The 17,366-nt window shown below is 37.2% G+C and overlaps 1 protein-coding gene across 3 annotated transcripts in view; it reads left to right on the top strand.

The window, feature by feature from the left end:
• Nucleotides 1-17,366, top strand: part of PSMD14 (proteasome 26S subunit, non-ATPase 14) — a 111,161-nt gene that overhangs the window by 51,395 nt on the left and 42,400 nt on the right. For all 3 annotated transcript variants that reach the window (XM_010368002.1, XM_030916643.1, XM_030916642.1), the window contains 3 exons: nucleotides 14,034-14,105; nucleotides 14,342-14,461; nucleotides 16,626-16,696. In XM_010368002.1, coding sequence (XP_010366304.1) covers nucleotides 14,034-14,105; nucleotides 14,342-14,461; nucleotides 16,626-16,696 — 263 coding nt within the window. The remainder of the gene's footprint in view (nucleotides 1-14,033; nucleotides 14,106-14,341; nucleotides 14,462-16,625; nucleotides 16,697-17,366) is intronic.

Genomic DNA, 17,366 nt, shown 5'->3' with positions numbered 1-17,366 from the left:
TCACTGGTTGCTTAGATTTTCATGAATGAAGAAAGGCTGATCACACTGCTTGCACTCAGCTCTTTACCCTACAGTTCTGTTAGATCACTGACTTACAGTTTTAGTCTGTTTAAAGGTGTGAATTTTCCCCCTTTTTATAACAAACTTATTTTCAAGAGTCAGAATTACTTAAGTGGTTTCAAAGTTGCTTGTAGGAATTTAGTATTGAGGATTTATATAGCAAAAGTAATTATTTCAATTCCTTGTTTTTACAAGGGAGATGTGCATTTTAGTTTCATATTTTTTACAGAAGTATGTAACTATAAATCATATTCCAAGTTTCAAATGGTAACATTCATTTAAGTTTTAGCAGTAGACTGTGAAGTTGCAGAATGTTCAGATGTTTCTTATTTACTTTTCTATTGTCAGTGATGTGTATGCTTATTTTATAGTGGCATTGTGTGAAAGACAGACTATTTATATAGCTTAAGTACCTCTTTAGTTATACTGGTGCCTTGGTTTATTCTAATAGTTATTATTAAGTGACCTTGAAGTTTAAGTTACATCACATTCAATCTCCAATAAATGACTTCCTGTTCTTTTTTTTTTTTTAAATGGTGGTGAAATAGTTGTTATAAGGTCAACAAAGTTAACTTGAATAGTTCACATACTACATAAGCTGATAATTTTAGAACTATGCTCTTGATTAAGCACCAGAAAAAAGACATTTTGTTTCCATTACTATTTTTTATAGTAGTAACGGCCTAAGCCAATTTTAAAAATTCAAAAAGTATTTGGAGGCCAGGTTTTCATTTGGTTTGTAACATTATATAATTTTTTTAACCTCACTTTACCTAGCATTTCACTGACTTTCTTAAACATAATAATTACTCAATAAATAAAAGATGATTGCAGTGATTGATACTCTGTAAATTTATTCTGGTCTTTTTTAGTCCTATAAATAAGACATGTATAATTTGTCCTCATGTGATCACTTAGTCCATTTTAGTTAAATGTAAATATAAACTAACAATACAATAGTTATAACTTAAGTCTAACTTGAGAAAACATGTTAACAGTTTCTACTTGTGAAATCTTTAGTTTCTCATTGAAGTCTAGGATTGGAAATATGAGACATAAGCGTTGGGGTAGAGGGACTTGGAAACTTACTTGTGGGTGAGGGATAAAAACCATGCGCTGTCTCCTTTCCACTAGGTAGCTCCTCCCAATCCTGAAACTTTGTGTCTCTGCTCATTACAACCTCATTAACCTGACCACTCCTACTCAACATTTCCCCTCACTGAAACTCTTGACTCATACGTTTTTCCCCTTGGGTTTTTTCATATTTAAAACAGAATCTGGCCGGGCACGGTGGCTTATGCCTGTAATCCCAACACTTTGGGAGGCTGAGGCAGGCAGATCATGAGATCAGGAGTTTGAGACCAGTCTGGCCAACATGGTGAAACCCCATGTCTACTAAAGATACCAAAAATTAGCCGGGCTTGGTGGTACGTGCCTGTAATCCCAGCTACTTGGGAGGATGAGGCAGAAGAGTCACTTGAATCTGGGAGGCAGAGGTTGCAGTGAGCCAAAATTGTGCCATTGCACTCCAGCCTGGGCGAGAGGGTGAGCTCTGTCTCAAAAAAAAAAAAAAAAAAAAAAAAAAAAATAGAGCCACACCTCAATATCTTTATTTGCTCAGGGCATAGCCATCTAGCACATGAAGTATCTTGAAAATCCTTCATATTTGAGACTTCTGTTTCTACAAGGAATTAGTGTCTTATTTTTGTTGTTTATTCAGTTCTTTTTTTTGGAGACAGGGCCTTGTTGTGTTACCCAGGCTGAAATGTGCAGTGACACAATCACAGCTCGTTACAGCCCCAACCTCCTGACCTGAAGCCATCTTTCCACCTTAACCTTCTGAGTAGCTGGGAATATAGGCACACACCACCATGCCTGGCTAATCTTTAAAAAAATTTTTGTGGAGATGCTGTCTTACTATGTTTCCCAGGGTGGTCTTCAGCTACTGGGCTCAAGTGATCCTCCAGCCTTGGCCTCCCAAAGTGCTGGGATTATAGGTGTGAGCTACTGCGCCCAGCCCTATTCTAATATACAACAAATTTTGGGATTATAGGTGTGAGCCACCGTGCCTGGCCCTACTCAGTTCTTTAAAATACATTAATACTAAGAATACAATTTTATATCCTTATATATATGCATCCATAATTTAATTCTTTGAACTGGTAATATATTTGAGAACTGTGCTTGCCTGGTTTTTATTTTTCTATCATTTGTATGCCATGACTTTTAAAAAGTCTCAAATGCTTTATGTGACTTAAATTTCCCATAGCTTTTAATAAAAAGTTATTTTTTTAGGGCAAAGACTTTTTTTTAATTGGACTTGGAAAAAGGCATATTAATTTTTATATTAGCATCTATACAGTGTATAGTGCATTTTGCTCTCTATAGCCCACTGTGCCCATCTAGACTTCAGGAAATATGGGGAGACACTGAAGTGTTCCCTGTTCTCAATGAGCATACTAACTACTTTTGAATAGGAAGGACATCTCAAGTTTTCTTTCCATTTTCTTTAATAGGAAATGGCTCCAGGTGGCAGAAGCTTCTAAAATTATAAACAATGAAAGTGAACTAAGCTCCCAGAATAAAAGTAGATTGGGGCATCTGAAAATGGGATGGCATACTCTACTGGAAAGTATATTACTAGTGTCAGAAGTTGCATTTTAGCTCTGATTATAATACTTTTAAGCCTTGTGATATATGTTGATGCATATTTTGACTACCTCACAAACTTCTCGAAGCTTTTGTTTAACCATGCAGTTTGTGGCAGCACATGATGATACTTAAGTATTATTTGTAGTTTGGGATTGGTATCTATCACACGTTTAAAAAAAAAAAAAAAAGGTGTGTTTTTCCAGAGCCTGAAAAATTCCAGATTTTCTCTGATAGGACTATGTGGCTCATGGAATGATTTAGAAAACTTAAGGTTAAACAAAGATAAACAGCTTTTATTACACCCTGTAACATGTGTGTGTGTGTGTGTGTGTGTGTGTGTGTGTGTGTGTATATATATATATATATATATTTTTTTTTTTTTTTTTTTAACAAGACTTCACTGTGTCCCAGACTGGAGTGCAGTGGCGAGATCATGGCTCACTGCAGCCTTGACCTAGGCTCAAGTGATCCTCCACCTCAGCCTCCCAAGTAGCTGGGACTACAGGCATGTGTCACTATGCCTGGCTGAGCCTTTCATATTGTTTTTTGTTGTTTTTTTTTTTCACCCGCTCTGTCACCAAGGCTGGAATGCAGTGGCATGATTTTGGCTCATTGCAACCTCTGCCTCCCGTGTTGAAGTGATTCTCCTGCCTCAGCCTCTGAGTAGTTGGGATTACAGGCACCTGCCACCATGCCCAGCTAATTTTTGTATTTTCAGTAGAGGTGGGGTTTCATCATGTTGGCCAGGCTGGTTTTGAACTCCTGACCTCAGGTGATCCACCCGCCTTAGCCTCCCAAAGTGCTGGGATTACAAGCGTGAGCTACTGTGCCCAGCCCTATTCTAACGTACAACAAATTTTGGGGGTTGCGGTGGATACACACTATATTCCAAACTTACTTGCCTAGGAGTGAACTCTTTGGATGTTATTTTCTTGCCACTCATTTCTCAAAAATGAATATTTAAAAAATTTCTGCCCACACTGCAGAATAACAAATAATTGATGAAACTTGGTGATATATTGAATATAAGGACTGAAGGAGAAAGTCAACAAAAATTTTGCCTAGATTCATAGTTTGAGACTCAATATATTAATTAGAATAAGTTGGCAAGTTAGTTTGTAGAGAAACATGGTTGAGTTTGAATTTTGAAGGCCTTGAATTTGAGATCTCTATCTTGGGAGAGAATGTGATCATAGTAAATTAGGAAGGAACCTTTAAAAATCATGTAATTTTTTTTTTTTTTTTTTTGAGATGGAGTCTCTCTCTGTCACCAGGCTGTAGTGCAGTGGCACGATCTCAGCTCACTGCAACCTCTGCCTCCTGGGTTCAAGCGATTCTCGTGCCTCAGCCTCCCAAGTAGGTGGGGTTATAGGCATGCACCGCCACACCCAGCTAATTTTTGTATTTTTAGTAGAGACAGTGTTTCACCATGTTGGCCAGGATGGTCTCGATCTCCTGACCTCATGATCCGCCCCCTCCTTGGCCTCCCAAAAAAATCATCTGATTTAATCAGTCATTGAATATGTAAGCTTTTTCTGTAATACTTTTACCAATTTGAACACCTGTGTTTGATTAACTCCAAATATGGGTAGCTTATTAACTTAAACTCTTCTTTAGATAGTTTGGACCAATACAAAATTTGTGTGTGTGTGTGTGTGTGTGGTTTTTTTTTTTTTTTTTTTTTTTTGAGACAGAGTCTCGCTCTGTTGCCCAGGCTGGAGTGCAGTGGCGCGATCTCAGCTCACTGCAAGCTCTGCCTCCCAGGTTCACGCCATTCTCCTGCCTCAGCCTCCCGAGTAGCTGGGACTACAGGCGCCTGCCACCACGCCAGGCTAATTTTTTTGTATTTTTAGTAGAGACGGGGTTTCACCGTGTTAGCCAGGATGGTCTCCGTCTCCTCACCTTGTGATCCGCCCACCTTGGCCTCCCAAAGTGCTGGGATTACAGGTGTGAGCCACCATGCCTGGCCCAAAATTTTTCTTAAATTGAACCCAAATTCACTGTCCTATAGCTTCTTCCAATTAGCTTATAGTTCTGCATAAAACGTAGTCTGAATCAGTAGTTCACACACTTTAGCATCATAATCACCTGGAGGGCTTTTTTTTTTTTTTTTTTTGTATTTTTAGTAGAGACGGGGTTTCACCGTAGCCAGGATGGTCTCGATCTCCTGACCTCGTGATCCGCCCACCTCGGCCTCCCAAAGTGCTGGGATTACAGGCATGAGCTGCCGCGCCCGGCCGTGCAGGGCTTTTTAAAAAGCCACATGTCTGGGCTCTGCCTCCAGAGTTTCTGATTCAGTAAGAATGTGCATTGCTAACCAGTTCACAGGCGATGCTGACTGTGAAGGGTTCAGGGAGACTACACTTTGAGAACTGTTAGTCTAAACTTTGTCTATCTGACAGCTTTTCAGATTTTAAAGAGAGGTGTTTTGTACCTTGAGTCTTCTGTTTCCCAGACTTTATCAAGTTCTTTTGAACATTTCCTATATATCATGCATGATTTGAAGTCACATTCCTGTCCTGGGTAGCTCAGATTTTGAGAGTGAAGAACTCTCTGAAGTGGAATCTCTAAAGAGTCAAGACTTTGCATGGGTAAACATAAGCCTAGCTGGTTGTTGTATGGGTTAATCTGTAATTTACCTCGTTTTTGTAGCCTCCAAGAAAGGAGAGAAATCTGCCTCCATGTGAATGTAGTTGGTAGCCAGGCTCCTTTCTCTTAGCTTTTTTTTTTCCTCCCCAGGTTTGTTGAGGTATAATTGGCAAAATTATATGATCTTAAGGTATACAATGTGGTGATTTGATATACATGTATTTAATGATGTGACTATCACAATCAAGTTAGTTTACATGTGTCACTTCATTCAATCCTCTGAATTTATTCATCTTACAATCAAGTTTGTACCCTTCAACCCACATCTCCCCTTTCCCCCACACCCCTGGCTAATGGTAACCACCATTCTACTCTGTTTCTATGAGTTCAAGTTTTTTAGATTCCATGTATACATGAAGTATGTGTTTTTCTCGGTCTTGCTTATTTCATTTAGCACAATGCTTTTGAGGTTCACCCATGTTGTCACAAATGGCAGGGTTTTCTTTTATGGTTGAATAATATTCCATTTGTGTGTGTATGTGTGTATATGTGTGTGTGTGTGTGTGTGCATCACAGTTTATCAATCTGTCCATTGACAGACACTTAGATTGTTTCCATATCTTGGCTATTGTGAGTAATGCTGCAGTGAGCAAGAGACTGCAGATATCTTTGTATGGTGTTGATTTCATTTCCTTTGAGTATCCAAAAGAGAAATTGCTGGTTATATGGTAGTTCTGTCTTTAATTTTTTGGTGAACTTCCATACTGTTTCCATCATGGCCATCTCCACTTGTGTTCCCACCAACAGTGTACAAGGTTCCCTTCTGTCTATAACATCACCTTTTTCAAGTTAGAGGAGGGTTCCTTCAAGATTGTAAATTAAAATATTCAGTGTAGGAGTAGGTTAGAGTTCTTTTAACTTAAGGTCTTTTTACTGGTTAAAATGGCTAGAGTCATCAGATATCTCAGAGAAGGAGACTTTCAACAATATTCTTTATAGGTTAAGTTCCAAGGTTTATTTGCCTTATTAAAAGAACTATCATGAACACTCTGGTTTCTGCAAACATCTCTGCTTATTTACTCAAATAATGTCTAGGAGTGAAAAAGTAGGTCAAAAAGTTTGTGCAGTTGAAAGGCTCTCGATATACATTGCCCAGTTGCTTTTCTGATAGACTATCCCATTTTACATTCTCATCAACAATGCTAATAGTGTTTCTTTTATTATACCTTTTCTAAAATTGGGCTTTGTAAAGCTTGTTTGGTAGACAAACCCCCACAATGTCTTAATGTGTTAATTGGCACTTCTTTAATTAAAGAAGATCAGCTAGGGAGATTGAACATTTTTCATATTTCTCCCCTCCCCTCCCCCTCCCCTCCCCTCCACTCCCTCAGAGTCTCACTCTGTCACCCAGGCTGGAGTGCAGTGGTGTGATCTCAGCTCACTGCAACCTCTGCCTCCTGGGTTCAAGCGATTCTCCTGCCTCACCCTCCTGAGTAGTTGGGATTACAAGTACATGCCACCATGCCTGGCTAATATTTTGTATTTTTAGTAGAGACAGAGTTCCACCATGTTAGCCAGGATGGTCTCCATCTCCTGACCTCATGATCCACCCGCCTTGGCCTCCCAAAGTGCTAGGATTATAGGCATGAGCCACGGCGCCTGGCCTTCATATTTATTTCATCATGTTTTCTGATGTAATTAGTCTCTTTATTATTCTTTGCCCATGTTTCCATTATGGTTTTAGTATTTTTAATTTACTTGTGTACTGACTTTTAGTGATAAATGGGAAAACTATTTTTTCAGGGTATTTTGTACTTTTATACTTTTGTCTTTCTTTTTTTTTTTTGAGACGGAGTCTCGCTCTGTCACCCAGGCTGGAGTGCAGTGGCCAGATCTCAGCTCACTGCAAGCTCCGCCTCCCGGGCTCACGCCATTCTCCTGCCTCAGCCTCCCGAGTAGCTGGGACTACAGGCGCCGCCACCTCACCCGGCTAGTTTTTTGTATTTTTAGTAGAGACAGGGTTTCACCGTGTTAGCCAGGATGGTCTCGATCTCCTGACCTCGTGATCCGCCCGTCTCGGCCTCCCAAAGTGCTGGGATTACAGGCTTGAGCCACCGTGCCCGGCCGGTATTTTGTTTTAAATTCTTTAAGTATTTAGAAATTTAGATTATGTTGGCAATTTTATGTTCCTTTATTTGTTCAGTTGGGTTTGTACCTAAAATGTGCTTCTTCACCCAGACCAAATAGACATTCACCAATATTTTTGGCATAGCATTTGTTACACTTTAATTTTTTAAAAAAACATGTAACTCTTTAATCCATCTGGGTGGTGGTATAACATGATATAGGGAAGGAAATTTAGTTTTAAATGCTTCCAGTACTAAGAAAAAATGAAAAATTAAAATAGAATATGTTCAATTCTATGGTGATAACTTTGAAATCTAAATGAAATGAAGCTTTCTGCAACACTATAATAGTTCATATAGCCTCAAGATATAGATAACCTGAATTTATCAATACAACTGAAAAGGTTATAACAATTAGCCACAGAACAGCCTCAAAGACAAATGTTTTAATAATGAACACTTCCAAAATTGAAAAACATGGATAGATTTTTTATTCACATACATTTTATTGGAACATAGAAAATGGAAAACTTTGTAATTGGGAAACTTGTAAATTTTTCAGTTTGTTTTGTAACTCTAACATAATGATATCAAAACCTGGCAATTTTCACACACAAAAAATGCCAAAGCAATCTCACTTATGAGAAAAAAAAAATCAATGAACAAATAGTAAAGAAAACATGAACAATTAATCTAGTAGTACAAAGATGATTTCATAGTGGGAAATATTAATGTAATACACCACTGAAGAAAGGTAAGGTGAGTGAACTGTTGGCCATTGTGGCTTCTTTTAAACAAAAAATGTTGGTATCTCATTGACAAATTTTGCTCAATCTTTTTGTTTTAATTGTTACTTGTAAGCAGCATACACATGAATTTCCATTTTTAAACCCATTATGAGAGGCTTTTATCTTTTAACAAGGGACTTTAATCCATTTATATGTTTTTATAACCAGTATATTTGATCTTACCTTATGTTGCTTGGTATTTTTGTTTTTCTTCTTTCTTGACTTCCTACTGTTGTTTTACTGTCAGTATTGTGTTTGGTTTTTCTTCCCCAGTGACTTAGTAATGTGTACATGGCTTTTTAATTTTAATTTAAAAAAATTTTTTGAGACAGGGTCTCACTCAGTTGCCCAGGCTGGAGTGCAGTGGTCAACCATGGCTCACTGCAGCCTCAGGCTTTCGGGTTTTAGCCATTCTCCCACTCAGTCTCCTGAGTAGCTGGGATTACATGCTTTTTAATTTTTACAGTGGTTAAAGTTGTTCAAAAAACTAATTTATATTTCTAGAATAATAAAAGTCAACACTTACATCTGTATTTTCCTCTATTATATAGGAAATATATATATATATAGGGAAAATTTATAGGGAAAATTTCCCCTATTATATAGAGCATATTGTGTACTTCATTTCTCCCTCCTGCCTGTATAGTTACCTGGATAATGAGGGGTTTGGATCCTGATTACATTATTTGTATCTATATCTTTTTAACTGCATTCACTGGTTGTAACAGATTTCTTTATATGATGACTCTTCCATTTTTTAGCCTTTAATTTTTATTTGAGGACTGGGATGCTCAAGTGGATCTTTTATTGAAGAAGCTCTTTCAGGGAAGATATATGAAATTCTATTTTCTGAGCCCTTATATATTTAGTAATATATTTGTGGGCCTTTGGATGTTTTTAAAAAATTGAATATAAAATTCTTACTTTCAGTTTTTTACCTAAAACTTTGAAGATTTGCTTCATTGTTTTCTGCCATCTAATGTTGCAAATAAATCCAAAGTCAACCTGTGTTGCATTTTTTTCCCAGCAGGTTGTTTGGTTTCTCTACTCATATGGTTTTAGACATTTTACTTAAAGTAATTGAGATTTAGCTAAGATTTTTCAAGATACAGTTTTTTATTCATTGCTTATTGCCTCACATATGATAGTCCCAAAAGTGAACTTTTTTTTTTAATTCAAGGAAATTTTCCTCAGCTTTGCCTTTGCTTATTGTTTCTGTTTATTTTATCCTTAGAAACAACTGTATTTTTTAGCTTTGAGCTCTTGTCTGTCCTGTAATTCAGGTGTCCCCATATGAGTCTGTGACCATAGAAACCGGGCCACACAGCAAGAGGTGAGCAGCAGGCAAGTGAGCATTACTGCCTGAGCTCCACCTCCCGTCAGATTAGTGGCAGCTTTAGATTCTCATAGGAGCACAAACCCTATTTTGAACACCCATGTGAGGGATCTAGGTTGCATGCGCCATCTATAATGCTGGATGATCTGAGGTGAACAGTTTCATTTCAAAACCATCCTTCCCACCCCAAAACTCAAACAGTGGTCTTCCATGAAATCGGTCCCTGGCACCAAAAAGGTTGGAGACTGCTGCTCTAATTTTACTATATTTCTAAAAGTTTTCATCTCTAAGTTTTTACTGTACATTTTGGGACATCTAGAAATTTATATTGTATATCACTGAATTAAATTTGTTATAATGCTTTTACCCTTGTTTCTCTTAGTGTGATTTTAATTCTTAATTATTTTTCATCTTTTTATCTTGGTCTGTCCTCCAGCTTTCTGTTTCAAAGATAAGGAACTTCTATTTTACTGATGTCAAATAGTTTTCTAAAATTTTGTTCACGATTCCTATATTTAGGTGACTTTTCTTTTTGAATCACCAGAATACTGCCCCCCAGGAGTGTTTGCCAAAAGATAATGTAGGTAGATGGTCCACAGCCCCACATTTTTCTCATCTTGGGAGCTAATTGGGTCATCTTTGATCTGTAGCTGTGAAACAGGAAAAATTCCCTTGTCCCCTTCACAGGGCGTTCAATTGGGATGTGGCTCGCTTCTTCAGTGCACCACTGCTCACACCTCTAGGGGAGCATACAGACAGGCAGGCTGTGGGGCTCTGACCCTACAGCAGTGTCTAGGATTGAATGTTTACAGCTGAAGCCCCAGTGGGTGTGTGTTACAGGGTGCTCTTTTAGTTTAGCCATCCATAGGTGGCTTGTGTTAGACAGCTCAATTAGACCCCCTGCCTTACTGCAAGGACAGAGACCTTTCTGTATCTGGGGATTCTTGCCTTGGTGTACTGGAAGAATCCGATCACATGTGGGCTTGGAGAATGAATGCAAGGTTTTACTGAGTGGAAGTAGCTCTCAGCAGATAGGGGAGCCAGAAGGGAGATGGTTTTCACCTGGAGTCAGGCCACTGTCCTCTGACCAGGCCAAACTCCGCTTCATTCTGCTGGTTGATGGCCTGCTTGCATGCTGGTTTGCTCCTACCCTGGTGGTTTCTCTCCACGTCCAGCCATCCGTGTGTTCCTCTGCTGATGTGCTCCTCTCTCATGTTCAGCCACCAGTGTCTTCTTCTGCTGATGTGTTCTGTTCCTCTCAACGTCCAGCCACTTGTGTCTTTGACTGCTTGGGTCTTGGAGTTTTAATAGACACAGGATTGGGGAGTGGCAGGCCAGGGTGGTCTTGGAAATGCAACATTTGGGCAGGAAAAGAAAAATGCCTGTCTTCACCTAGGTCCATGGGCGCAAGCCCGGTGGTGGTGCCCTAGCCAGGGACCACACCCTCCTCTACCCAGCCCTGCCCTGGCTCCCCTCCCCCCATATCAGCTGTTCATGTTCTTACATACTTCTCTGAGCTCAGTTTCGAGTCTTTAATGGGGTTTTCTTCAGTTGCCTGGTTTTTGCTATTCTGAACAGGTGAGCATGTAGGAAAACAACAGCCTTAGATAGTCACTGCTAGCCGAGGTCTTTAGTATCTGTCCCATTGACAGTGTATTATATGCGATTTCTCTCTCTCTCTGGCATCATTTCACCGCTACCAACCTTCTCTAGTTCTTGCCAACAGTAGTGAAAGGGGCAGCAGTAAGTATCACTGACTGCTGTTTTAAAAACAGCACTCATGGCTGGGTGCGGTGGCTCACGCCTGTAGTGCTCGCACTTTGGGAGACTAAGGCGGGTGGATTGCCTGAGCTCAGGAGTTCAAGACCAGCCTGGGCAACACGGTGAAACCCCGTCCCTACTAAAATACAAAAAATTTGCTGGGCGTGGCGACATACCCCTTGTAATCCCAGTGCCTCAGGAGGCTGAGACAGGAGAGATGCTGGAACCCCGGAGGCGGTAGTTGCAGTGAGCCGAGATTGCGCCATTGCACTCCAGCCTGGGCGACAGAGCGAGATTCCGTCTAAAAAAAAACAAAAATAAAACAGCACTCATACAATAAACAGCTGCATAGTCTTCTCTTAGTACATGGCTTTCTTGTTACTATATTTCTGAATCAGAAAAAAATCCATTGTGAGTTAGTATGTTTCTGAATTAGAAGAAAGGCCACTGACATGTGGCTTGCTTCCTGTCTCTCAAGGTAACTAGTTGGTATTTTTCTTTTCTGTTCCATTGGCTTGCAGTAGCACCTTAATTTATTCATTCATTCTTTCAATCAGTACTTAAGTTCTTACTATGGCCGAGGTACTTTTCTAGGTACTGGTTATATATATAATATTAAACGAAATAGTGTTTCTTCCTTCTTTGGTGGCAGAAATAGTTTCTGGATTCTGTCAGTAACGCATTTTGGTGATGGTGTGATGTTTTATTTCCCTTTTTTTTCTAAAAAAAACATTTTTCGGGCAAGTTGAGAAAGGCTGTATTAAAGCGACAGTCAAGATACCAGTTTAACTTCTTTCTTCATATGCAATGTATAAGGTTGCTCTGGATCTAGGGATAATTTTATGAATGCAGTGTTTGTTAACCTATTTTTCTAGTTTTATTTTATTTTAAATTGGCAAATAATTATATATATTGGTGGGGGGTAATGTTTTGATAAATATGTATGTTGTGGAATGATCACATAAGGCTAACATATCCATCACCTCAATATTTATCATTTCTTTGTGCTGAGAACATTTGAAGTCATCTTTTAACTATTTTGGAATATACATTATTATTAACTATAGTCACCAGGCTATGCAGTAGATCACAAGAATCACTTCCTTCTGTTTAACTGAAACCTTACTATTATCCTAACCTTTTAAGGCTACTACCACTTCCCCCAAACCTTTCATCACAACTAATTTATTGTTGTCCTCACCTTTTCCTTAATCTTTCTTAACTTTCTAAGTGAAATGAGTAAAATTATTATACCACTAAAATTAGGTTTATATGATGACTTCAGCAAGATGCTTTGGCCTGATACTACATTCTGAAGGAGATCTTAGCTATTTGAAAAATAAGCAATAAAACTGCATTAGGTGATAATAGATGAAGAATTTGGTCAGTTTCCAACTTTATTGCCTGGCATTTATGATGAAAATTAAATTTGAGGGACTTGATTTTTCCCACCACTTTGAACAGAAGTAAATAAAAAAACAAAATTATTTTATTTAGAGAAAACTTATTCTAGAACCGTTTATACTTAATGCTTCCAGTAAATATTATGAACTTTTAAAACAATATAAAGTAATAGAATTTAACACACATACACACACACACCCACACACCCACCCACACAAAAGCACGAAATACACATAGACCTATAAGTATGGAATGTAAAGCAATTGTTTACTTTCAGTATGTAAAAGTGTAAATGGGAGAGAGAACATGGCTTACAATTTGGATAAGGTAACATGTTGTTTACCTAATTTGTAATAGAGTTACTGTCAGGGAAAGGGAACTTTAAGCAAAACAGGACCTGGCAATTATGTCATATCTCCTTTTAATTTCCCAGATTGTTCAATATTAAAAAACAAGAAGCTTTCTATGTGCACTAATTGTGGGGCAGAATCACATTTATATGACTGTAGGCCTCTTGAGGGTAAGAACTATATGTCAAGTTACCTTGTGCAGCTGAATGTTATAGTCAAGAGAAGTTTGCTTCCTTTCAGGAAGATAGAATCCTTAGAGGAGAAGCATAGTGTCTTCCTTAGCCTGTAATAAGATTGGTAGTAATACTTGTTTTAAAGATAGTGGTTAGGATTTTGGAAGTATTTTCACATCAGCTATACCTGTCTCAACTGGTTTGTTCACACCTGGGGCAATTGTGTTAAATTTGTTGTTGTATAGGGGGAGGGGAACAGCTTCATTAGGTGACATGCAGAGGATGTTGTTCACAGCTCTTTCACCCAGGGATTAGAAGTCTTCTTTCCCCTTCTCCTCCACTGTAGCGATGAATTTGCAGAGGAATCCCATAGCCTTAATCTATTAATACATGCTGTCTTTAGCTGAAAATCAAGAAGCTCAGAGAATTTGCTGTTTGATGTTGATGCTTTAGTTAATTGTGCTAGTCCAACAGCATTTCACATATACACACTGTGGTAACAAATGTGGCTGATTGGTACATTATAGCCATTTTGTAGCCAAGGTAGATTGGCATTGCCGAAAGACTTAAACTTTGTGTCCATTAGACCCTTGTCTTAGTATTAAGTTTTACCTGTTTTCTACAGGTTTGATATTTGCAAATGTGTTTTGATTGTGTCGTAGCCAAATAAAAGGGTACTTGACATGTTTTTCAAAACTATTTTAAAAATATCAAGTTTATACCACATGTAACTTGAATTTTAAAATCATAAACTCTCTGTGTGTGTTTGTAATAATTGATGTATTTGTTTCTAGGGGCCACCTACAGATGCTCCTGCAGTGGACACAGCAGAACAAGTCTATATCTCTTCCCTGGCACTGTTAAAAGTAAGTAGTGAATGTAGTTACTTGCTTTAGAGAACTCTTTTGCTTTCATTTGGAGTATTTACTTTGGAGTATTTGTCACCTTAATCCTCTCAGACATAAATAAGCTATTGTTTTAGGTACATTTATAAAAAGAGTTTTTTTATTTTCACTGAAACAAAATTTGGTTTTTGTTTTATAAAGAGGAACCAGAGATCTTAATGAACTTTGCTTGTATCCACATCTCTTCCTTTCTACAGATGTTAAAACATGGCCGTGCTGGAGTTCCAATGGAAGTTATGGGTTTGATGCTTGGAGAATTTGTTGATGATTATACCGTCAGAGTGATTGATGTGTTTGCTATGCCACAGTCAGGAACAGTGAGTACTTTTATGGTTGCCTGCTGCAAGTAAATGTGTTTCTTTTCATTTTTCTTTTCCTATGCAAACTAACTCATCATATTATATTTTCTCTTTCCAATAGGAAAAATTAATAATAAGTTTGATAGAAATTTTAGATTGTATTGAATTAAATCATTAATCTTTAAAACATAGCATAACTTCTTATAGGTCTACAAACTGAATGATGCTAATGCTAAATTTATTTTCTCATGCCTTCAGCTTAAACTGGTAAAATACTGGATTTAAAAGTTACTTACCCTATAATAGCAGAGTGTTAGTTTGATTTTGAACCAAGTTTTCAAAAGATTTGAGATTCTCTTACTTAGATTTTCAACTCACATACACTAGTTCTTATGTCTTGTTCCCATTGTTTTGAAATATGTCATTTAAAAGATGTTCTATATGGTGATGAATGACTTTTAAGCTTTTTTTTATTTAAAAGGTTAAGTTAAAAAACAAACACACACACACACAAAACAATAGCAAACCTGAGTATTTTTGCCTAGGCATGGTATTTTGTTTATATTTGTTTATATATATGTACTCCATACAAATTACCTGTATAGAATACATTATTCTTTCTAGAGATTTTTGTTTTGTTTTGCCTTTTTGTTTGATGAACTTGTGTTGATAGATGTGCATTTTGACTGAAAGAAAATAGCCGAAAAACAATAACCATTCCATCTGCCTTCCAAAAAAAAACACATATATCCTTCTCACCTGTTTGTTTAGAAAAATATGCATGCATTTTTCCAAGGGATATTTCTTCTTTGCTAGGCAATATTTCTCTTACTGAGCCTTGTAAAAGAAGGATTAAAGAAATTGTGTTATAAAGCTGTTTGTTCTGTTCGAGCCTCTGTAAGTTTACTTTGATAAGGTAGATGCTAGAGAACAAATTACAATTTTAAGTACTGTAATATATATAGTATATATATTAAAATAAGCATTTAAAATAGAATATTTGCTACAGAATGCAATATATTTATAAATGTAAAGTTTTCTCTAAATAGATGAATTTGTTGAGGTAAACTAATTTGGATCTACTGATTTTATCCATCTCGATATCCATTATATTTCTTTTATACATTTGGAAATAGAGAAACACTCTACATGTTAACTAAAGGTTTAGATTTAAATCTTAGACTATTTATTACGTGTATCTATCTTTTTATATTAGGCTACATGAAATACATAAAACTGACATATATGTTATGGGTACTTATGTAGATATCCATTATAATACATCGTTCTTAGGCTTTAATATCATTACTTCCATGTAAATGCTTGTTTGACAATATAAAATAAAAGATTTTGATCCCTATATTCACTCTAATTCTATTTCCTAGTGTCATGGAATTAGAAAGTTTTCCTTCTGACCCCAGAGTCAGTAAACTTTTTCTATAAAGACATATGTCTCTGTTGCATATTCTTCTTCTTTTTTAAGACAGTCCTTTTAAAGTACATATATGAAAAGAAAGAAAAAACCCGAAAACATTCTTAGCCTATAAGCAGCAGATTGCATACCCCTGTTCTTGAGGATGTACTCTCTGTTGGAATTCAATATGCGTACTGTTTGTTTTGGTGGGAAGGAAGTGCTTATGTTAACTAGTTTCTTTAAGTACATTTGATTTAGATTCCTGAGGTTAGAAAAAAGCCCTGGGAGCTATAAAGACAGTACTCTATCGCCAGAGAGATGATCTGAACCTTTTAATTCTTCCATGTTCAAACATTTTATTTTGGTTGAACTAGCAAAATAATGCTGTACGTAAGAGACTTGAGGCTGCTTCATTTTGGTAGCTGAATATTTGTAGAACTTTGGATGAAGCTCATTTTAGTCATCAGTTATGATAAGATGGCATTAGGAAGTATGCTTGCCTAGATAGGTCTAACCAATAGCTATGGTTGGTTCAATTATTTTCTTATTTCTGGTAAACATATACATAGCCAATGGCAGTTTGTTAGTTGGCAATTTTAGAAGCTTGATTGGTTTGAGGTTTATAATTGAATGACTTGAGGAGGTATCAAATGTAGGTATCAAAACCTATAAAATGATTTTGGCAAACCCAAATAATATACATAGGGAAGCTTTTTTTTTTTTTCCAAATTTACAAAAATTAATAATTTTTATTTCTTTCTAAATCAGGGTGTAAGTGTGGAGGCAGTTGATCCAGTGTTCCAAGCTAAAATGTTGGATATGTTGAAACAGACAGGAAGGTAAGCATTTTAAGTGATCAGCTAAAGAAATCATGGGAAATATTTATAGAAACATACCTCAAAGTTATAGATGTTCATCAATATCATTTCTAGAAAAAGAGGTCACGTAGTTGACATAAAAGTATCTGTAAATATCAGTGCCATGCGCCGCCTGTCTAGTATGTCTTCCCTTTAGAACCAGAGAAATTTGCCCATCAGAGAACTGCCTCATGTTAAAATTCTTGACTGTCACATAGTAAGCTTGGGCTGTAGCTTCCCTCTGTTTAGCATATGGAGTTACTGTCTAGTCACTTATAATTGAAAGAGCTTGTATGTTCCATGTATTTGAGAGCTGCAACTGAATGAGATTATGAATATTTAATTATGTTTGTAGGCATAGTTTTAAAGACGGAGAAAGTATAATCCAAATATTCTGAAGTTTTTTTCCTCAGACCAAATCTCTCAATAGTTACCATTCTCTTGCTCAAATTCTTCTACTGTGGAAAAAACTTCAAAATTAATGTTAGCAAAAGGCTCAGCAGCTGAGCAGAACAGTGCAAATTGGTTTTTGACTGAGTTCCTAGTTCTGCTGGTTTAATTGATATTTAATCCTTTCATAACAGTGGATCCTGGTGTCCATTGTTAAAAATGTACTCTGTGCCTGGAAAATCCAACTCCCAGAGCTAAGGAG

The sequence above is a fragment of the Rhinopithecus roxellana genome, chromosome 14 (genome assembly GCF_007565055.1).
Source record: "Rhinopithecus roxellana isolate Shanxi Qingling chromosome 14, ASM756505v1, whole genome shotgun sequence".
Classification (NCBI taxonomy): Eukaryota; Metazoa; Chordata; class Mammalia; order Primates; family Cercopithecidae; genus Rhinopithecus; species Rhinopithecus roxellana.
The sequence above is the reverse complement of the archived record's forward strand: the minus strand, read 5'-3'. Positions and strand labels throughout refer to the sequence as shown.